Raw genomic sequence first — 22,798 nt, 5'->3', positions numbered from 1 at the left:
AACCCTGGTCCATCCGTGATTGGGAGTCAGACAGCCGAGTGGGTCACCGATGAGGTAGCTGAAACCCTCAAAGAAAGCGCCTTCGGAGATTGTCTTACCATTGAAGTGTAGATAGCTGGTGTGAACACAAATTGTCTTCTAGATACGGGATCAGAAGTGACTACCATTACCAAATCCCACTTCAGAAAGCACTTTGGAGAGAGAACACTGTCATCAGCCAACCGGGTCAAGCTCACTGCAGCGAATGGGTTAGACATTCGTGTCCTAGGATGCTTGGAAACGGACATAGATTGTATGGGGAAGACACTGCGCTGGACGTGAGTCTTTGTGCTAACCGACACCAACCCAGATGTGCAAGAGATGGAGCTTCCTGGCATCGTTGGCATGAATGTCATAAGTGAGCTTCAGACCCTGCTTACGACTGGAGAAGGGGTGAAGAGGATGTACAGATACCACCAACACCTAAAATGAAGTGCCAACTGCTAGTGGAGGCTACATCAGAAGTAAGTCTCCCAAAGGGGCTCCTGGTTGCTAATGTTCTTGCAAAAGCAGCAGGTGGCAAGGTTCCAGTTAGGGTGTTGAACTCAAGCGAGCAAGCCATAAAACTAATGCCAAGGGCTAGGGTAGCAACTGTATACAAACCTCAGGAGGTTCGTCCGAAAGAATTAGTAGAGTTTGAGGAAGATGACGGAGTGCTCCATGTCAGGGAGTTGACACAAAACAAGATCCAGACCATAGATGGCAGCACGGAGCAGCTACCTGTTCCCTTACAAGTGAACTTTGAGGGGCTCACAAAATCTCAGGTTCAAGAGCTCAATAAACTGTTGGCGAGGCACAGGGGTGTGTTCTCAAGGAGCGACAATGACTACGGCCACACTGCTACAGTGACACACAACATTCCGACTGCAGAGGCTCCACCAATCAAACAAAGACACCGAAGAGTCACACCACAGGTTTTCCAAGAATTCAAACGGCATGTGCAGGATCTTGTTGGCCAGGGCGTCGCCTGCTGTGATAGTTATCAAGAAAGACAACAAGTGTCCGCTTTTGCTGCGACTACAGGGGACTGAACCAGGTGACATGCAAGGATGCATATCCGCTACCACATGTGGAGGAGTCCCTGGATGCCTTAGGCAATGCACAGCTTTTCTCAACGTTGGATTTAACGGCAGGGTATTTTCAAGTGGCTGTTAGTGAGAAGGACCAGGAGAAGACAGCTGTCACTACCCCCTTCAGGTTGTACGGGGTGGACCAGGATGCCTTTCGGGCTCTGTAATGCCCCGGCTACTTTTCAGCGCCTTATGGGGGCGGTGTTCGGCAGTCTCTCCTTTGATATATTGCTAATCTACCTTGACGATATTATCGTGTTCTCCCAGGATTTCGACAATCACTGTGAGAGGTTGGAGCGCGTATTCAGCAGGCTGAAGCAGCATGGTCTAAAGTTAAAACCGAGCAATTACTTCCACCTGAAGCCTGAAGTCAAGTTCTTAGGCCACGTGATTTCCTCAAAATTCAGGTTGACGAAGAAAAGGTTCAGGCTTTGAACACCTGACCTGCCCCAAAAAGTGAACAAGAAGTGAGACAAGTCCTTGGATTCATGAGTTACTACAGGCGTTTTGTACCAAGGTTTGCTCACTTAGCAAAACCCCTGCATGCACTGGTCGGCAAAGCAGTTAAGGGGAATAAAGTGAAAGCTACCGAACCATTCACTATATATATATGTGTGTGTGTGTGTGTGTGTGTGTGTGTATGTATGTATATGTGTGTGTGTGTGTGTGTGTGTGTGTGTGTATATATATATATATATATATATGTAGCCCTTGGTTCTGCAGGCCGGCTCCCTAGCGCTGTATTTTTGCCTCCTCCCTGGCTCCCTCTGCGTTGTGTTATTTGATTGGAGTGGTTGGAGTCAGGTGAAAACGGACAGGAGTCTGCGTTCTTTGGTCCGAGCAGTGCAGAATTTATTTTCTCTTGGCTGTCTTTCATCATCTTTAACATGTCAAAAACGTTGTGACTAATTTCAAACTTATTTTTAAATTAGCAGTAGGCCTGGTGCCACACAGAACGAGCAGCTAGCTAGCATTTACGGGTTAGCTCCCGATCAGCCTAGCTAGCATTTACAGGTTAGCTCCTGATATGTCCACCTTGAGCAGTAGAAATGAATTGGCCACCAGCTGTAGACACCGAAAAAATATCTGCTTTGCAATTACAACTAAATCAGTGACTTTATTATCTCCCACCCCCTCCATTAGATTATACACATGTGACATTAGATCTTATATTTTTTTATTTGAACTGTCTGCCCTTCCAACTGTGCCCCAGCACCACATATGATAAACATACGTAAAGTACCCCATTTAATGTTATCTTGTTATATATTAAATGTATGCTTTTTCAACAGTGCCCTTTCCCTTTAAATCCTTGCTTTTTCAAAACAAGCCCCAACCCCTGCCCCACTGGTTGTAATATTTTCTATCCCCCCATTGGTTGCTGTGCATCGTAACTACCTACCCCATTGGTTTTAATTTTTCACATTTTCTATACTCTGATTAGTTGCTGTCCACTGTAACTAGGGGCGTGATGCGGGGCAACGTAATATTTATTGACTGTTTTTTTTTTGTATATTCACATTGGCAGCTGATGAATACGTGACACAAAACAAGCTTATACTGAAATGTATGAAAGTTTTTTTCCTATCTATTTTGATGTGTGCGTGCACACACACACACACACACACACACACATAAACACGCATATGCCCCATCTCATTATACTGCAAAGAGGGCTATCGCACATGGAGAGATGAGTGCTAACATGTCTTCAGTAGTTTTGAATAGGCTAACACATGGTAGTAGACAAAAATAAATGTTTCCGCATAAACCTTCATTACTTTATCCCACAAGTGTCACGATATATAATGATAGCACCAAAGAAGTGCAGCTCAATGTGTCACCACTGAACCAAACTTGCACCATGTAAATTTAAAGTTTTAACATGCTCATTTCACCTGCTTCCCTTAGGACGTTGCATCTGCTGAGAGAAGTAAGAGACAAGCCCAGATTGAGAAGGATGAGCTCCAGGAAGAGATTAACAGCTTAAACACCAAGAAGTATGGACCACAATATAGAGTTCAAACTCATTCAATAGTTAATGTGCATCTATGACAGTGTATGATAAAATGCCTCATTTATCCCCTTGAGAAAATGGCTTAGCAATGCAACAGATTTTGGCTGAATAAATGCATGAAAAAGTCAAGCTACACACAATACTTTGCCTATGTTTTGAGTAGTGTCTATCTAGGGAAATTTGCCTATTTTTAACCTCAGCTCCATGTACAAGGGTTGACATCTCTGTAACGTACACAATACTTTTCAATGTTGTCTGCATCACCGTAACCTGCTATAGTAGCCTGGCTTACTTCCAACACATCGAGATCAGTGGAGTATCAGTTCTATTGGCAGGAGAAAGATGATTTGGTAATTCCTTCATCAAAATTATTTGCATTGAAGCGGTTATGGTTTCAAAAGACTGGACAGACCAGTAGCAATTACTGGACATGCAAATTATTAGTGGCAAATAGCGTCGTAGTTCTGACCATAAACAATGCTGATGGTGGCGATAATCCAGCAGTGGCGATCTGGCAGCGTTATACCCCTGAGCTGCCAGGCAGCGTCTGCGAAACCAAGAAGTCTTTGAGTTCAAGGGGAATTATGGTTGCAAAGCTGAAACTTATTTGCCACTCATAATCGACATTCTTCTGCCAATAGAACTGACCTTCTCCACTGACATCAAAGGTGTCAGAAGTAAGCCAGGTTGTTATAGCGGGCTATTGTGATGCAGACAGCATTGACAAGTATTGCGTACGTTATAGTGATGTCAACCTCAAGATTAATAAATTGACCGGAGGTTGAAAATCAGCAAAATTTCTCTTTAAGAAGTATCAAATATTAATGAAAGGAACCACAAAACTCTAAGCGAATCTCAGTGAGTGAACTAAGGATATCCCAACACTAGCATTAAACATTAAATGTTAGCAGAATAAAGTCACTAAATTAAAGTTTGAATCTAACACCTAGAGGAATCCAATACTATGAGTGACATTACAGAAATGGAGGTGTTAATTGTGTCTCTCTTTCACATACTGAGGAATAGCAGTAATTTATTCAAAGACTTTGTCAATTAATGTAGGAGCAGTGAATGAAAGTGACAGATCAACACCTGTGCATAATTTTCATTTTTTTGGGATTGGTATCGACAGTGGGAAAAAATAATGGTACTGGCAAACCCTTGAAATTAAGCTGCTCCTCTTCTTCTTTATTTATTTTGGAAAATTGGTCAGTTAGGATCAGATTCATTACTGATATGATGAGTTTAACATTTTACGCCACTGCACTGCAGATTGGTCATATTTTCTTAAATGTTAGGTGTCTAAATGCTGATAGACTGAGGGTGCCCAAAAACATCTTTTGGGTCAAACCTCTGAAGGATTCCTTTAAGAATTTAGCTCTTCCTACTTTTGAGTGTGTTTGCAAACAGTCTCAAGGGGATACTGTGAATTTTTCATGTAAACAATGGGGGAGAGAAAAATGTTTTAAACATATTCTTTTGACTGTATAAACGCTGTAATTTGGGCAGCATGGTGGCCCAGTGGTTAGCGCTGTCGCCTCACAGCAAGAAGGTCCTGTGTTTGAACCTCGGGGCTTGGGGGTCATCCCAGGTTGTTCTCTGTGTGGAGTTTGCATGTTCTCCCCATCCCAGATAGCATCCAGATGTGGGCCACTTCAGGCAGTGATGCGGCACTGATGGCCTTCTTCTGGCCCTGACAAAATGGATGTGAGCCTGAAGTGGCCCACATGTATAACAGCAAATATGGCCCAAATATGCCAAATCAAATGTGGGCCTTTTTTGGCAAAGATGCAGTGCTGTCGACAACATGTAATCTGGATTTGACCCCGAAGTGGCCCATGTGGTAAATGGTGAATATGGCCCAAATATTACAAAACAAATGTGGGCCACCTTTGGCAAATATGTGGCATTGCTATGGCTTGGTTCTGGCCCAGATCTGGCAAACAGGAGCAGCCCGCCCAAGTCCCATCATTCCTTGTGGTATGTGGGCCAGATGAAAGTGTTGGGTGTAATAGGCCACTCTGATGGTCGAGCGGAATAAACCGCCGTTCTTGCAATCCACTCGTCATGTGGCTGGGAGGTTCGTATCCCAGACTCGCCGTAACCGGTCACGGGGTAAGGCATTCATTAGGCCACCCTTACCCAAGGGATAGTGGGTATAGATTGGTGTAGTGTTCAGGGACTCGTCGTTCTCCAGCGACCCCTCTGGCCAATCCCGGCGCCTGCAGCGAAGCAACCGAAAGCATTCTCCCTACGTCTCCTTCGCAGCCTGAAGGTAATGCAATCCATGCGAGGCTTCAGCATGTAAAATAGTGAGAGCAGCCAACACAAGTTTGAAGGAAGCTGGTATTACGACTATCACCTTCCTGTGGAAACGTGAGCCAGGGGAGTTCTTCGACAAGAGTTCCGGCCATATGCCATTGGGTTAATTGGGTGGGATAAGGGGAAAAACTAGAAAAAAAAATTTTTTAAAAAGAAAGAAAGTGTCGGGTGTGGGATGGGTCCGAGCCACAGCAATTTTGCTATCTGGGGTGTCTGCTTGGGTTTTCTCCAGGTGCTCCAGTTTCCCCCACCATCGAAAAGACATGCATGTTAGGGTTAATACTCCTGTCTGTGCCCCTGAATGAGGCATGGCAAAAAGAACTGGAGTTGGTCCCCAGGTGCTGCACGGTGGCTGCCCACTGCTCCTAGCTACACAGCTAGGATAGGTTAAATGCAGAAAAGAATTTCTCTTTGTGGCTCAATAGAGTATATCAAAATAAATAAATGTATCCCAGCAACTGTTAAAACACTTGAAGATGAAGCTAATCACAGAGATGACAATACACTCCCTTTTTCTTTCTTCTGGATAGAAAAAAAAGCTCTCCTTTAAGATCTCATAAAACATTTGTAGAAACTATATCTTGAAAGCATAGATGGTACGTAAAATCACAAGACTTTAAACAGTTTATGAACACTCATTACTTCCTTGTCTACACTCTTTCCAGTTCTGTGATGGCTGATGACAAGAGGAGGCTGGAAGCGCGAATTGCCCAGCTGGAGGAGGACCTTGATGAGGAGCAGACAAGCACAGAGATCATCAACGACCGTCTAAAGAGAACTACCCTACAGGTAAGGATATATTTGAGCTGTCTTCAATGTAGCATTTAATGTCCCACTTTTTAATGGAGGCATTTCCAGTCAAACGTAATGTATCAATCTGCTTAATTTTTGGCATACACTTCCCAGGAGTCATTTTCTGCCAGAGGAGTGGATGGGTGGAACACAGCGCTTGCTCCACCCATACTCTCTGGTGGACAAGGGCGCAGGAGTAATTTTTATATTGGGGTAGAACTAGATCCTGCCCCAAATTTTGAAAAGATTTTGAAAAGTGTTTGAAAATTATTTTCGGTGTCTTCGATTGTTTTTGGAATGGTCTCTTCTACTAACTGTTACATCTACCAACTACAAGAGCAAAAAAATTGGATGTCAGAACAGAGCGGGTCAAATAATAGTGAAGGAACTGTGAGATATGTGCCTCATGTGTCTCACCTGGGACGTTAACTTGGTGTGTAATTTACTGGTGAAAGTACATCTATGCTATAACTGGGCTACATTTGGTTGAAAAGTTGGTCTTTTAGACATTATATAAGATACTGTTAATTCAGCCCCATAATAATGTTCAATGGGATAGCAGCACTGTTAACAAGGGAAAGAAGTGTATCTGACTTATAGGATCTGCTCTGTTGTGTATAGCGTTATTGACACGTCAGCCTATGGTATAGCTATACATGGCAACACTTTAAATGGGCTATTTTGCTCACCTGGATATCCATGTGCAAATCATACTTCAGACATAAATCCTACTTGTTCATCACGTCTTGTTTTTAGATAATCCAAACGAAAAAATTCCATATGGGCTTGATTAAAAGATGACCCCTTTTCATAAACCTCTTTTTCTGGAAAAGCTTCATTGAAAATCAAAACTTTTTCTCAAAGAAAATAGCCCCATTTTACATATTGAATGAAGTTGCACTTTAATTTCTAATAAATCGTTATTTATTAGAGGTCTGTGAGAAAGGGCCTGGCATGCATCCAGAGTTGCCTCCACTGACCACAGTTCCCAGTCTCTTCTGTTTGTTTCTGGCCCACCTGACCGTTTGGAAAAACTCCTGCCTAGGACTCGCGCTCCGTGTGTAGATGAGGTCCATGTTTAGACGTGTGTCCTTTTTCAGGTATCAGCAAAAACATATCCTTCTATAGTCAGGCCAATACATGATTGCAGCAAACAAAGGCTATTTTCTTCAAAAATAGCCTTTGTTTACAACAGCTACTGAACTGCTACACCCAATGTGACTCTTGTCCTATATTAGGTTTTTACAGCCAGCTAAACTCTCCATTGCATCATATCCTCCAAGGAACAGACCAATGTTGTATATGGACAGGATTTAATAACAAGGAAGTGTGAAACTGAAAATAAATATACAGAAAAGCATACATCAGTATACAATACAAAATGGCTTACTCAATCTAGAGTTACAGTTGGGATAACTAATCCTCTATTTTTCAGGAAACAAAGGTAAGTATAAAACTAACATTTTTCTTTGCAGGAATAAAATGTAAGTTGTAACTAATCGGGGATTGCATTGAACACTGTATTTACGCTAGCATCAAAAGTATAGCCTGAGTGCCATCATTAAAATGGGCTGTCATACATGTTACCAAAATTATATAAACTGTAGCAAATATGTAAAAAATACTTCAAAATAACGATTCTAGCAATGATGGATAATAGCTTTACTTACAGATATTGCCACTCAAAGGGGTAGAAACTAGGTGATGGCTAATGATGGAGCATGAATATTGCTGCACTGAAGACACACCATTTTCTTTGTTGTCACAGGAAAAGCAAGTAGCTGAAACTGCAGTACTTAACTATGCCACTAGAAGGCAAAAGACTCAAGATAATGGAACTATGCCCCGAGTGGCAGGGAGACTCTAAAAATAAAGAAAACCGTTCCATTACACTCCCCCCGTCTGGCATTATTTAAAATGCCACAATAAACATTTACATAATCTAATCTTCTGGATACAAGAGAAGAATACACTCTGAGATGGGTCTGGAGAAAGTCTTATGATGGGTAAGCTTGACCTCCACTTTCCTGACTACTCTATCTTTGCTTGGGAGAGCCTTCACAATGACACCCATTGGCTATTCATTTCTTCTTATTTGCTTATCCTTCAGAAGAACAATGTCCCCTTCCTTCAGGTTTGGCCTGTTTAGCTGTCACTTTTGACGTCTCTGAAGTGTGTTGGGATACTCTTTCTGCCATCAAGCCCAGAAGGTGTCAGCAAGAACTTGAACCCTCTTCCATTGATGCTTACACATGTCACACTTGATGAAGTCTCTAGGGGGAGGGAAGGCTACACCGAACTTCTGGGTGAGGAGAGCTGCAGGGGTCAGGATCAGATGTGCTTCTGGGTCAGAGGAGACAGGCACTAGAGGTCTTGCATTTTCAGAACCTCATGAGTCAGCCTAGAGTGTCCAGCTTGTAAGAGCATTGAGTCGAGGATGTGCCACGCAATACCTATCATGCACTCCCACGTGCAATCCATGTGTGATGAGTGGGGTGGGTTGTCCAGCTTGTAGGAGCATTGAGTCGAGGATGTGCCACGCAATACCTATCATGCACTCCCACGTGCCACCCATGTGTGATGAGTGGGGTGGGTTGAACACCCAAGAACATCTCTGGTCGAGTAGGTAGTCTTCCACACTCGTCTTACCAGGACTTGGAGGATCCAGCTTCAGTTCCCTGGACTCGCCGACAAAGTTTGTCCCACAGTCAGACCGCAGCTGCTTAGTAGGACCTCTGATCGCGAAGAATCTGCGAAGTGCATTGATGAAGCTAGAGGAGCTCATGGTTTCAATCACCTCGATATGAACAGCTCTAGTGGACATGCACATAAACAGAACCACCCATCTCTTACTGTTTGCTTTTCCACCTTTCATATGGCGTGCAATGACCTCCCTTGGTCCGAATACATCAAGCCCAACATAAGAAAATGGAGGATCAATCTGTAAGTGCTCAGCAGGTATGTCTGCCATGATTTGCTGCTCCCTTCTGCCTCGTAGCTTCCTGCATGCAAGTCAAGCATCTGTGGATGATGCTGCTGATAGCTCTCTTTGCTCCTACTACCCGTAAACCACTTGCTCTTACAGCTCCCTCAGTTATGTAGGTGTATTTCCTGAGGCTTTACGGCTGCATGATGGTGACAGATGAGCAGTGTAGTGATGTGATGCTTCCCTGGGATTAAAAGAGGGTTGACTTCATGTCTCAGAAACTTTGACTCTGTAAGGTGTCCTCCTACCCGTAGTAGGCCATTGTCATTAATGATTTGGTGAAGCTTGCGGAGGGAAGTGTTAGATGGTAAGTCTCATTTTGTCATGATGCATTTGATTTCTTTTGCATATGCTTCACGTTGGACACATCTGATGACTGTGTGTTCTGCTTGGGTCAAGTCTTCATCTGTGAGACTTGTCTTACAGAGGTGCCAGCCTGCACAATTGATGTTATCTTTGTACTTGATGAAGCTGCAAGAAATGTGATGAAGGTGGGCTACAGCTTTGATCAGGGTGGTCCACTGTGAGAAGCGCTCAAAGCGTGCTGAACCCAAATGACTTGTAGACACTGTATTGACAAGCACTGTCACCTTAGAGCGAATTTCAACATCTAACTGGCTCAATGAGTTCAAATGGATCTTCTTCAGGGGTGTTACTCTCAGGCTGCAGAAGGAATGCTGGACCATACAGCCATGTGGTACTGGCAAGGTTCCCTGCTGCAACAGACCGAGAGCCATGATCAGTGGGGTTGTGCTCCGTTGAAACGTACCTCCATTGGTCTGGTAGAGAAAATTGCTTAATTCTCTGTACACGATTATTGACATACATATACATATAATCTCCTAACATCACTTTGCTGTCAGTGTAGAATGTAGTTCTGTCTACCTTCATGTAGAGTTCTTCTGTGAGGAGCTCTGACAATTTCACAGCAAGCACAGTGACGCAGAGCTCTAGTCTGGGAATGGTGCCAGCTTGGTCTTACCCAGAATGAAGGCGACTTCACTATGGTCATCTTGATGTGTGACTTTCAGGTAAGCCACTGCAGGTATAGCCTTGACTGAGGCATCTGAAAATACACAAAGCTCAGTAGCCTTGGCTTGTGAGATGGAGAAGGATACATAAGTGCGAGGAACATGCGGCACCTGAAGATCCTGTAACGAATCTTGCCATCTTCTCCAGTCATACATGTCCTGGGGCAGGGGGCTATCCCACTCAAGGTCACTGTTGGAAAGCTCTCTGAGAGGGAGCCTTCCTTTGATAGTCACAGGAGCAAGCAAGCCTAGAGGATCGAACAGACTGTTGACTGTTGATAGCACCCCACAGCGAGTGAAGGGCTTCTGGCTCTGAGGAAAGTGGAAAGTGAACATATCAGACATCATTTTCCAACTCACTCCCAAGCTGCGCTGGACAGGAAGCTCGTCTGCAGAGAGATTCAGGTCTTTGATTTCCTTGGCCCTCTCTTCTGGGGGGAAAGCATTCACCACTTCCACTCTGTTGGAGGCAATCTTATGAAGACGCAGATTGGAGAGTGCAAGCACGTTTTGAGCTCTCTGTAGGACATCGATGGCCTTAGCTTCAGTTGGAAAGGACTTCAGTGCGTCGTTGATATAGAAGTCCCGTTCTATGAATTGTCGTGCCTCACTACTGTATTCATCTTCCACCTCCCTTGCTGCCATTCTTAGCCCGAAGATTGCCACTGCTGGGAAGGGACTATTGCCGAAGACATGGGCTTTCATACGGTAGTCTACCATACCTTTGCTGAGGTCGTTGTCCTGATACCAGCGAAAGCGAAGAAAATCTCTGTGATCTTCCTGAACAACAAAACAGTAGAACATCTGCTCTACGTCTGCTGTGACAGCAACAGGTTCCTTTCAGAAGTGAAGAAGCACACCCAAACGGTGTTGTTTGAGGTCTGGCCCAGAAAGCAGCACGTTGTTAAGAGACATTCCATTATATGTGCACTCGAGTCAAACACCGAACGAATTTTACCAGGCTCCTGTGGGTGGTAGACACCGAAAGTGGGAAAATACCATCTCTCATTATCTTTGTCACAAGGTGGTGCCAGCTCTGCATGATTGTTATCGAGCATTTTCTGCATGAACTTGACAAAGTGTGCTCTCATGTCTTCCTTATTGTCCAGCTGGCATCGAAGAGACATAAGCCGCTTGTAGGCATAGGGTCTGTTGTCTGGGAGTAGACGTCTGGGGTGCGAAACGGTAATGGGGCGACCCAGTGGTTAATTTCATCTTTGAAGACTCATTCCATCTTCTTCAGAAAGAGCATGTCTTCGACAGATGGCGCAAGCTGGTTGTCGGTATCAGTGCAGCAAAAGACAGTCTCTCCTAAACTCTCTTCAGTGGGTCTTGAGTATGGGCTTGGAGCTTGAAGTTGATGGGGAGTGGCTTTCGAGTAACTCAGACTGAAGTTCTCCTTCACATTGATGCAACTATCACAGGGGGTGAGAAGGCTTGGGCGTCCATTACCTAACACATGCGTTTTTACAGCACTCACTTTAGTTGGCTTGTGAACACTGCAGAGGCACACATTGCCTATGATAACCCAGCCCAGGTCGAGCTTCTGTACATATGGGTCATTGTCTCTGCCACTGAGCTGCTTTCTCGTCTTGTGAGCTCTCAGAAAGTTCCGTCCAATGAGCAGGAGGATGTCTACGTCTAAGTCGAGGGGCAGTATCTCAGCAGCTGTTGACCTCAGATGGCGGTGGTGTAGTGTGACTTCAGGAGTGGGTATTTATTCCCTGTTGTTAGGGATAGCATTACACTCAATGAGCATAAGGAGAGGAAAACTCATTTTCCCACCTACTGACTCTATTGTGTAGCGGCAAGCTGTTCTACCCGACCTTTCTACTACGCCAGCGCAGGTCTTCAGGATGTATGATTCAACTGTGCTTTGAATATCAAACATGTCAAAAAAACTCAGCCCTTGCAAGGGACAGATTACTTTGGTCGTCCACAATTGCGTACATCTTCTTGCTGCTGTGTCGCTGACCTTCAGGGAAGACATGCACAAGGCAAATCTTCGAGCAGGATTTTCCTGTGAATCCATTTCCACATACCTTTGTACACATTGCTGTAAAATCCAGCTTTGATGAGCTTGCTTCCTCCCCGCCATGCTCTTTAGGGGAAGAGAGGGACTCGGTTGTCTGTGGTGCTGGGCCAGGTTGAAGAGCTGCCAAGTGCCTCTCACTCTCGCACTCCACACACCTGATGGCAACATTACAGTCCTTTGCCTGGTGACTGGTGGATGCAAGGCAACGGTAGCAGACGTTGCTGTCTTTGATTAACTTCTTTCTGTCTTCAAGCAGGATCATCCTGAAACCCCAGCATATTTTCAGTGGGTGCGGCTTGTGATGTATAGGACAGTGTCTGCTTATATTTTCAACTACCCTTTCTACTTTTGTGATTATCTCTGTCTGTCTTGTGCACTGTAACTGATGGCTTTCTGTAGAAGCTGTTGTAAAGCTTGGGTCATTCCTTGCTCTGGCCTCTTTCTGCACAAACTCAGAAAAGACAAGAGAAAAGTGGGGAGGCCACTCTGTGCTCTTCTTTAAATCTTGACCCAACTGTTGTCCACTTTTCTTGGAGGTGAAAGGGTAGCTTCTCCACAGTTGGACAACTCCCCTGGCTATGTCGATGTAACTTAAACCAGGTAAATATCCATCTAACTTTGCAGCTGACAGTTCTAAGGGCAAGTCTGATAGCTCGCGGAGCTTGTGAGGTTCTTTGCTGGAGAGCTTTGGGTTGGCTCTATTCTAGAGAACAAGGCTCTATTGCCTCTGTTGAGCCATCGCATTCTTCGAGTGTTGTCCAGATCATACCCAGACCAACAGATGGATGACCTATGTTGACTGGTTTGACCCTTCTAGCATGTTCTGAAGATTCTGGGCCCAGCCACTTGATGAGCAGGTTTACTTCTTCACTGGCAGTAAGACCAAGGTCTGCAATGGTACTCTGAAAGGCAGCCTTCCAGCTGAGATAATTCTCTGGCTTGTCATCAAACTTAAGGCTCATTTATGCTCCCTTTACGTACGTAAATAGATACGTCCATTTCAAATGTTCTAAACGTCACTGCCCACATACTTACCATCCGTGTTTTATGTTGGCATGGTTGTTAAGCAATACATCCACTCGAGGGCATTCTTCTCCCTGATTTTACCTATGAGAGAAATTGATGACGAACGTCATTTCCAATACAATCGCACAGCCTTTCCTGAAAAAGTTCCGCCATTTCTTCGTTGTCTTTGTTGTGTGTTGCTGGCTAGTCTCACGTGAGCTATTAACTACACTGTGCAACACTGCCCCCACGATTTCCTGTGGTATTTCCGGTGATACTGCTCCGTTTGTACAGATCCGCAAGCTCCCAGAAAACGTGCAGAAATACGCACAAAATGAACGCAGAGTACGGACAGAAGGCTTCGTCCATATTCGTATACGTATTTCACGTTGAGCATAAATGAGCTCTTAGTCAGTCCTCCAGTTACTAGCTGGCTCTTTGCTAGGAACCTGGCGAGGTCATTGGTGATGTTGTCAGTAGGCGCAAGGTTTGGGTTATACCACCACTGTGCTTGTGGCTCACTGTAGGAAAGACATCGTTGAAGTGTCTCTCTTTGCAGCGCCGGTTTACTGCCCTCTGGTGGTAGTGAGTGGTATTGATTTGGATCATGTCTTAAGTAAGATGTGAACTCTGATGAAGGTTTCACTTGTTTTTGCTGAGGGGTGACGTCATCATGCTGAGTGGACATGTCTTTCTGTCTTTGAGTGAGCTCAGTGTCGTTGCTTGAGTGTGTAGAGGAGCTCAAGCAGGAGTCGTGACAACTTTCTCTTTCAGCTACACACCGTGCACCATTTATTCCTTCCACCATTACAACAACAACAAAAATCCGCGCAGCGGAAGTGTATCACGGTAAACCCGAACCGAGAAAACAGCAGCGGTAAACCAACGTTCCTACTAGCTCAATAAGGGGAATTATGTATCCCCATAACCACTACACGTCCCCCCAGAATTTGCCTTAATACAAAAAGGCAGTGTGGCGAGGGGGGCAGATCTCTGTGCCCCAATGGCTCCGCTGAACAGGAGCTGAGGGCTGGTTAACCGCAGGCAAAGCAGCAGAGTCCTCACAGCTGGACCGGGGAAAGGGAGGGGCTGGGGAAGCAGGGGGCGGCTCGCCGGGGCAGGGCCGGGGGGCGACCCCGCCGTGGGGGCAGGGCAAGACCAACAGGGCGGTCTAAGTCCAGGTGAGCAGGCTTGAGGCGGTCCACAGAAACTCGCTCCAGCCTGCTGCCAACCTCCACCACAAAGTGCTTATCTCCAGTGTCCCGTACCCGAAATGGGCCATCGTAGGGTGGCTGCAGGGGACCGCGGTGTGCGTCGTGACAGATGAAAACATATTCCGCCGACCGCAGCTCCATGGGGCCATAGGACTGAGAGCCGCCATGCTGAGAAGTGGGGACCGGTGCAAAAGCCCTGGCTTCCTCCTGCAGCGCAGTCCGTTGGCAGCTGGCGGACCAGGGAGCTGTGGTGGTGGGAGGGAAATCCCCCGGAACCCAAAGTGGCTGTCCGTAGACCAGTTCGGCGGATGAGGACTGGAGGTCTTCCTTGAGGGCCGTCCTGAGCCCAAGCATGACCCAAGGCAGTTTGTCGACCCAGCGGTCGTCCTTGAGGGTAGCCCGCAATGCGGCCTTCATCGAGCGATGGAACCTCTCGACCAATCCATTCGCTTGAGGGTGATACGCTGCGGTGGAGCCTCACCCCTAAAACTGCGGCGATATCCTCCCAGAGCGCTGACGTGAGGAGAGGTCAGGTCAGATGGGGTGCCAAAGCGGGCGACCCAGGTTCCGATGAATGCTCGGGCAACCTCAGGCACTGTCGTGGATGAAAGCGGGACCGCCTCTGGCCATCGCGTGGTCCTGTCGACCATGGTGAGGAGGTATGTGAAACCACGGGAGGGGGGTAGGGGGCCTACCAGGTCCACATTCACGTGGTCGAACCTCCTCTCAGGTACCGTGAAAGGTATCAGGGGTGCTTGGACGTGCCGGAGTACTTTGGAGCGTTGGCACTCCACACAGGTGTCAGCCCAGTCCCTCACATCCTTTTTGAGTCCATGCCAGACAAACTTTGCCGCCACCAACCTCTGTGAAGGCTTTCTGCCAGGGTGAGACAGCCCATGGACTGCGTCGAAGACCCGCCACCTCCAAGCAGTCAGAACGACGGGTCGGGGCTGACCCATAGAGACGTCACACAGGAGTGTGGCGCCGGCGTCGTCAAAAGCCACATCCTCCAACTGCAGCCCTTTGACGGCGGTCCTGCATGCCTGCACTCCTGGGTCGGTGGCCTGGTCAGCCGCCATCTGGCTGTAGTTGAGTCCCAAATGGGCGGCACCAGCGATGGCCCAACATGCCTCACGTCGGTGGTAAACTCTGAGATGTAGGCCAACTGTCGCTGCTGGCGGGCTGACCACGACTCTGCCACCTTGGCCATCGCGAACACCAGCAGTTTGTGATCGACGAAAGCCGTGAACTGACGGTCCTCCAGTAGGAAACGAAAGTGCCTAACAGCGAGGAAAAGGCCAAGCAGCTCACGATCAAAGGTGCTGTATTTGCGCTCTCTCAGGTTCAACTGCCGGCTGAAGAAGGCAAGCGGCTGCCACGCTCCACTCACCCACTGCTCGTAAACCATGCCGACAGCATAGTCCGAAGCATCCGTCGTGATGGCGATGGGCGCTCCAGACACAGGGTGTGCGAGCATCGCCGCGTCAGCCAGGGCAGCCTTCACATCCTTAAAAGCCTTGTCCCTCTCTGCAGACCAGTCCACGGCGTGTTTGGGGGCTGTGCCCTTCAGAGCCTCATATAGGGGGCGGAGGAGATCGGCAGCCCGGGGGATGAACCGGTGGTAGAAGGACACCGTGCCAATGAACTCCCGGAGGGACTGGGCCGTGTGTGGGCGTGGAAAGTCCGCAACGGCTTCCACCTTAGATGGAAGGGAGGCCGCCCCGTCCTTGGTGACCCGGTGGCCCAGGAAGTCGATGGTGCTCAGACCAAACTGGCATTTGGCTGGGTTAACTATCAACCCGTGCAGGCTGAGCCTCTCGAAAAGGGCTCTGAGGTGGGACAAGTGCTCGGACATGGAGACGCTAGCGACCAGGATGTCATCCAGGTACACAAAGAGGAAAGGCAGGTCTCGCAACACTGAGTCCATGAGGCGTTGGAAGGACTGCGCGGCGTTCTTGAGCCCAAACGGCATGCGCAGGAACTGGTCTTTTAGACATTATATAAGATACTGTTAATTCAGCCCCATAATAATGTTCAATGAACTCATTCCTAATCCTGTCCTTCTTCGACACTCCCAATGAAAATCTTAGCATCTTCAGCTCTGCCACCTCCAGCTACACCTCCTGTCTTTTCGTCAGTGCCAGTCTCCAAACCATATAACATAGCTGGTCTCACAACCATCTTGTAAACCTTCCCTTTAACTCTTGCTGGTACCCTTCTGTCGCAAGTCACTCCTGACACTCTTCTCCACCCTGCCTGCACTCTCTTCACCTCACTTCTGCACTGCTTGCTGCTTTGGACAGTTGACCCCCAGTTATTTAAACTCATATGCCTTCGTCACCTCTACTACTTGCATCCTCACCATTCCGCTGCCCTCCCTCTCATTCACACATATGTATTCCGTCTTGATCCTACTGACTTTCATTCCTCTTCTCTCTGGTGAATACCTCCACGTCTGCAGTCTCTCCTCAACCTGCACCCTACTCTCGCTGCAGATCACAGTGTCATCTGCAAACATCATAGTCTATGGAGACTCGTGCCTGATCTTGTCCATCACCACTGCAAACAAGAAAAGGCTCAGGGCCAATCCTTGGTGTAATCTCACCTCCAACTTGAACCCATCTGTCATTCCAACCGTACACCTCACCACTGTCACACTTCCCTCATACATATCCTGCGCGACTCCTACATACTTCTCTGCAACTCCAAACTTCCTCATACAATACCACACCACCTCTCTCAGCACCCTGTCGTATGCTTTCTCTAAATCCACAAAGACACAGAGTAACTCCTTCTGGCCTTCTCTATACTTCTCAATCAACATTCTCAATGCAAACACTGCATCTGTAGTGCTCTTTCATGGCATGAAACCATACTGCGGCTCGCTAATCGTCACTTCTCCTAGAACGACCACTAGAATGACCAAAGGCTGTCATTTTGACAGTTTTGGATTTTCATAGTTTAATAACTTTGTGGGGGACAAAAGATACAGACCTGCCACTCCCTGTTTGGTACTAAAATTGTATATATTTGCATTAAAATTAGTTTTAGATCAATTGCACAAAAAAAGTTATGATAAGATCTACTTAAAATGACCATGGGCCATCAAAAAGACGGCTTGTAATTTGCGCGTGATCGTGCGCGTCATGTCATTTATGATGTGTGTTGGTCACATCATTTCCTTCGCGATGTCCTAGAAACACACTAGTGTTCTCCAGTGGAGAGAGAGAGTCTAAACTTGATTTTGATTATTGCCAACATATCTGGCTACAGACGCTGTTTCAGATGCACCATGACTACCACCGAGGCATTGCAGTATTTACAATACACGCTCAATGAACAGACCATGAAACCAGTATCTAGCATAGTGTTGATTGTGAGCTTTTTATTGACAACGACCGGTGTAAAAGAGACTGTCGGCACTATTGATGCGCTGAGTGTTCTGCAAAACAACTTTAGGGGACTCAGGCAAATTAAGTTGGACAGCAGTGATTTTAAATTGTTTGGAAAATAGTATTAAAGTTGTTAAAATGTTCATTTTGGTGTCAGTCATTAATTAACAGACATGCTAACATATGCAATGTGTTAATATCTCAGTCCCATCTTGACAATGGTCATTGTTTCAATTATTATTTTCAGTTCTATTTTTACATTTCCCTTTTTATAGGCCTTGTTACATTTGTTACATTAGCAATATGTGGTTTCTGTTTTGTTTTTCAGGTAATATTTTCACTTTTTCAATGTTGCTTTTCAAGTTTGACCATGTCTCTCTGAAGTTTAGATTGTTTAAAAATAGTATTATAGTTGTTAAAACGTAAATTGTGTTGTTGCAATGCATTAATATCCCAGTTGGGCATTTATCTTTACAGAATAGGGTCTAAAAACCGGCAGGCATTTTGACCTCCCATGGTCATTTTCGGTAGGGGGTAAATCCCGGTTGTTAACCAGCTTCTATTACTCTTCCCCATATCTTCATACTGTGGCTGATCAACTTTATTCCTCTGTAGTTGCTACAGTTCTGCACATCGCCCTTAGTCTTGAAAATTGGTACCAGTATACTTCTTCTCCACTCCTCGGGCATCCTCTCACTTTCCAAGATTGTGTTAAACAATCTAGTTAAAAACTCCACTGCCATCTCTCCTAAATATTGCCATGTCTCTACAGGTATGTCATCTGGACCAACTGCTTTTCCACTCATCCTCTTTATAGCTGCCTTCACTTCCTCCTTGCTAAGCCACCACACTTCCTGATTCACTATCCCCACATCATCCAACCTTCTCTCTCTCTTATTTTTGCAATTACTCAGTCCCTAAAAGTACTCCTTCCACCTTCTCAACATACTCTCCTCACTTGTCAGCACATTTCCATCTTTATCCTTGATCACCTACCTGCTCCACATCCTTCCCAGCTCGGTCCCTCTGTCAAGCCAATCAGTACAAGTCCTTTTATACTTCCTTAGTGTCTAACCTCTCATACAACTCACCATACACCTTTTCTTTTGCCTTTGCCACCTCTCTCTTCACTTTACGCTACATCTCCTTGTACTCCTGTCTACTTTCTTCATCTCTCTGACTATCCCACTTCTTCTTTGCCACCGGTGGCAGCAACAGTGGAAGGTAGGTCAGCCACCACAGCAGCCGGGGTAGCCGTTGCAGCAGGACTAGTCCCAGCTGAAGCAGGGACCAGTACAATGTGGGAAGAGGCAACATCAGCCACGAGAACATCATTGGCCATGTGAGCCATGCCATCAGGCGGGAACGTGGCAAAATGATGTAAGAGGTTCATGGGCGGAGATGAGGTAGCTCAGGGTCTTTCCATCTTGCCACGTCTGACAACCAACTCTGACCAGGTAGCGTGTGAGCTCAGAATGGAGCAAGAGGAGGGCCGGAAACAAGATGAAAAGTCAGAGAAGATGGACTTAGAGAAGGCTGAATTCATGACTCATAGCGTTTTGGACAGTCAATAAAATCGGATAAAAGAGTCATTATTTTGCAGTTCATCTGAGAGCCATAGGATCAGCCTTGAGGTTAGTAATGTCATTTTTTGCTTTTAGGCAGTCCTCACAAGGTGTAGTAATATTAAACCGGTTGATAGATGATCACGGAAAATAAAGTTAGCTCCGATTAACCGTTAGCTCTGTCAGCTGAAGGTTGAGTCCTCATGGATTTCACCAGGAGTGCAGGGAATGTCGTGACAATTTTCCTGCAAACATCTGGTTACCTAAAGGTAAAGGTCAAGGTTCAAGCCATGACCTTCAAAAGGTTAAATTTATATTAAATTGTACTGTCCCCTCACAGGTGAATATGTATGATGGAAAATTAATGACTTTCAAGGTGTAACACACTTAATAAACATAAAGATAAAGTCTTACAAGTCTCCAGTCTGGGACTGATTTTTTTTTCTTCATTTAAACAGTGGTCCTGTGATGTGAAGACAATGGTAATGCTTAATGGCCCTACCCCCAGTTTAGTAACTGTCGTTCTAGAACAATGGTTCTCGGGGATCCCTAGTACTCTTGGTTTTCCATTCTGCCAGTCAGTTAATTTCATTCACCTTGTTTGACCGTTAAGTCAAGGAGGTTTTAGACCTGGAACAAGAGATGAATGTAATTAACTCCCTGGCAGAATAGAAAACCAGCATTAATGGTGATACCACAGGACTGGATTGAGAACCAGTGTTCTCAAGTAATGCCTCTCACCTCTCCATCTGTATGTCTTTAAATTCAGATTGAGCAGCTTACGACAGAGATGTCTGCAGAGCGCAGTAATTCTCAACGACTGGAGGGGGCACGTTCCCAACTGGACCGCCAAAACAAGGAGCTGAAGCTGAAGCTACAGGAGCTTGAAGGAACTGTCAAATCCAAATATAAAGCCTCCATTGCAGCCTTGGAGGCCAAGATAGCTCAGCTGGAAGAGCAGCTTGACATAGAGTCAAAGTGAGTACCAAAGGTACTACAGCTGTAGTATCTGCTGACTGATAAGTCAGGAAAGTCAAGTTGACAAGCATGAAGAAAGATTCAAAGGAAAGCAGTTTTGGTTTTTTTACACTTTAAAGAGTCAAGTCAGTCATTACAATGTGTTTGTGCATAGTGACCACTAGATTCCTTTTGTACCCATACCCAGAAAAATCACCTGTCTTAATGACTACAAACCTGTTTCTTTGAGCTCAGTAGAGAGCATCCTCTCTGGAAGCATTCTGGTGTGGTTTGGCAAGCTAACTGAACAGGACCACTAACAACTGAGATGGATAGTAAAAACGCCTGCAAAGATCATAAGAACAGCACTGCCACAGCTTCAGGACAGTTACACCACCCGTTAGACATGGTCTATTTTCACTCCTGAGAGCATTAGAGCTTGGACCAGCCAGCTCAAAGACAGTTTTTACCCCCAGGCAATTAGAATAATAAACAGTAGGTGCCTTCAATAACTTTCATTGGTTTTGAACCCCGGGGTTTTCCAACCTTGGGGGTCATCCCAGGTCGTCCTCTGTGTGGAGTTTGCGTCATCTCACCATGTCTGCGTGGGTTTCCTTCACGTGCTCTGATTTCCTCCCACAGTCCAAAGGTCAGGTGAATCGACAATACTGAAATTGTCCCTAGGTGTGAAAGTGTCAGCCCTGTGATGGTCTGGCGGCCTGTCCAGGGTTTTAAGGGCTGAAGAGCCAGGGCATATGCATTTCATTGCATTGGAAAGTACATGGTACTTTTATATATATATATGAGTCAATACATTTAACTTTAACTTGAAATGTTGTTCAGTGTCATAGGTTGAGGGTTTTATTTTGACAGAAAGTTAGTGTTATGGTTTAGGGAAAAGGTTTAATTTTGAGATTTTTATTTTTGGTCTCAGGTATGAGGCCAGGAGGATAAAAGTGATTATCCTTCTCAATTTGTCAGGAACAGCAAAACTATCAATATGGAAAGCAAGGAAAAACAGGATTCAGGGTCCCCAGTCAATGGATCCTCTCCATGTGATGGCAGGACCACACAGGATTGAATTTGAGTTTTATAAACTAATGGAGGATCTGGATACTTCAGTCTTTGTTTAATTTGTGCATTGCTTGTTATTGTTTTGCTCGTGAAGTCTCATTCATCTTTTGAATCTTTATTTGTTCATTTATTGTATACTTTTTTTTCTTTCATTGTGAATCACTTTGTGACTGTCTAAAGGTGCCATATAAGTAAACTACTTATTTACTTACTTTTTTCGAATTTGGGGGGCTTTTGTACTTTGAAAAACTCCTACGTTGCACTTTCTTGTTCTACTTTTTAGGGAGCGTCAGCAGGCCTCCAGACTGGCCAGGCGGACGGAGAAGAGGCTGAAGGAAGTGATGCTGCAGGTGGATGATGAGAGGCGCAACACAGAGCAATACAAAGACCAGGTAGACCTCACCATTCATCCTCCCATTTGATTTAAAACAAAAATAGACCAAGGCTTGTGGGCAGCCCTTAAGTTCTTTTTTTCAGATTGGTAGAATTTAGCGGTGAGAAAAAGATGATGGAATAATATTTTCTAGATTTGTATCATTGATATTTGCTGTATTGTTGGTGCATCCATGAAAAAAGAAAAACATTGAAAATTGTGAAATGTGTCTGCAGGCAGATAAGATGAACTACCGCATGCGCCAGCTGAAGCGTCAGTTGGAAGAGGCTGAGGAGGAAGTGACCCGAACTAATGCCTACCGCAGGAAGCTGCAGAGAGAGCTGGATGATGCTACGGAGTCAGCAGATGCCATGAACCGTGAAGTCAGCAGTCTGAAGGGCAAGCTCAGGTAGAGTCCTCTGATATGACCTACAATAAAGTCTTAAAACACTTTTGGTACACATCCAGAGTGCCCTCCTTTGGGTAAATACAGTTTTACTATGAAAAAGCCCAGTTAACTGATGAAAGACTTAAGGCAGTGTGTCTATACACTGTGTAATGCCACTCCTGTTTTGTGCCATTATTATACACAAACAGATAGAACATCAAGGTAAAAGTAATTTCTATCAGAAATAGAATCTTGCCTGTTTTGTGTAATAGGTATTTTGAGCTCAAATCCATTTTACTCAAACCTATATTGTACTTCTTACATTGTAACCCCTTCAACTTTTTAGGGATCCAAGCACTGGGTACTTGGATCCCTATTCTTTTTGCTTGAAAAACAAATGGCACTATTTCACCCATAAGGGGTGGTAAAGCAGACTTTGTAGCGGACTGGGCACAATTCACCATAATTGGTAGACACGAGCTCTTTAAGAAAGGGTTTCCGGGTTGAGAGGGCGGAGCGAGGACTCGGATGGTTGGAG

At 45.5% G+C, this 22,798-nt stretch overlaps 1 protein-coding gene across 2 annotated transcripts in view; it reads left to right on the top strand.

Moving 5' to 3' along the window:
* LOC130112542 (myosin-9-like) overlaps positions 1-22,798 on the top strand; it is a 204,522-nt gene that overhangs the window by 166,819 nt on the left and 14,905 nt on the right. For both annotated transcript variants that reach the window (XM_056279957.1, XM_056279956.1), the window contains 5 exons: positions 3,021-3,109; positions 6,114-6,237; positions 20,238-20,446; positions 21,783-21,891; positions 22,109-22,281. In XM_056279957.1, the coding sequence (XP_056135932.1) occupies positions 3,021-3,109; positions 6,114-6,237; positions 20,238-20,446; positions 21,783-21,891; positions 22,109-22,281 (704 nt within the window). The remainder of the gene's footprint in view (positions 1-3,020; positions 3,110-6,113; positions 6,238-20,237; positions 20,447-21,782; positions 21,892-22,108; positions 22,282-22,798) is intronic.

The sequence above is a fragment of the Lampris incognitus genome, chromosome 5 (assembly GCF_029633865.1).
Source record: "Lampris incognitus isolate fLamInc1 chromosome 5, fLamInc1.hap2, whole genome shotgun sequence".
NCBI classification, from domain to species: domain Eukaryota; kingdom Metazoa; phylum Chordata; class Actinopteri; order Lampriformes; family Lampridae; genus Lampris; species Lampris incognitus.
This window is presented reverse-complemented; position numbering and strand designations above follow the sequence as displayed.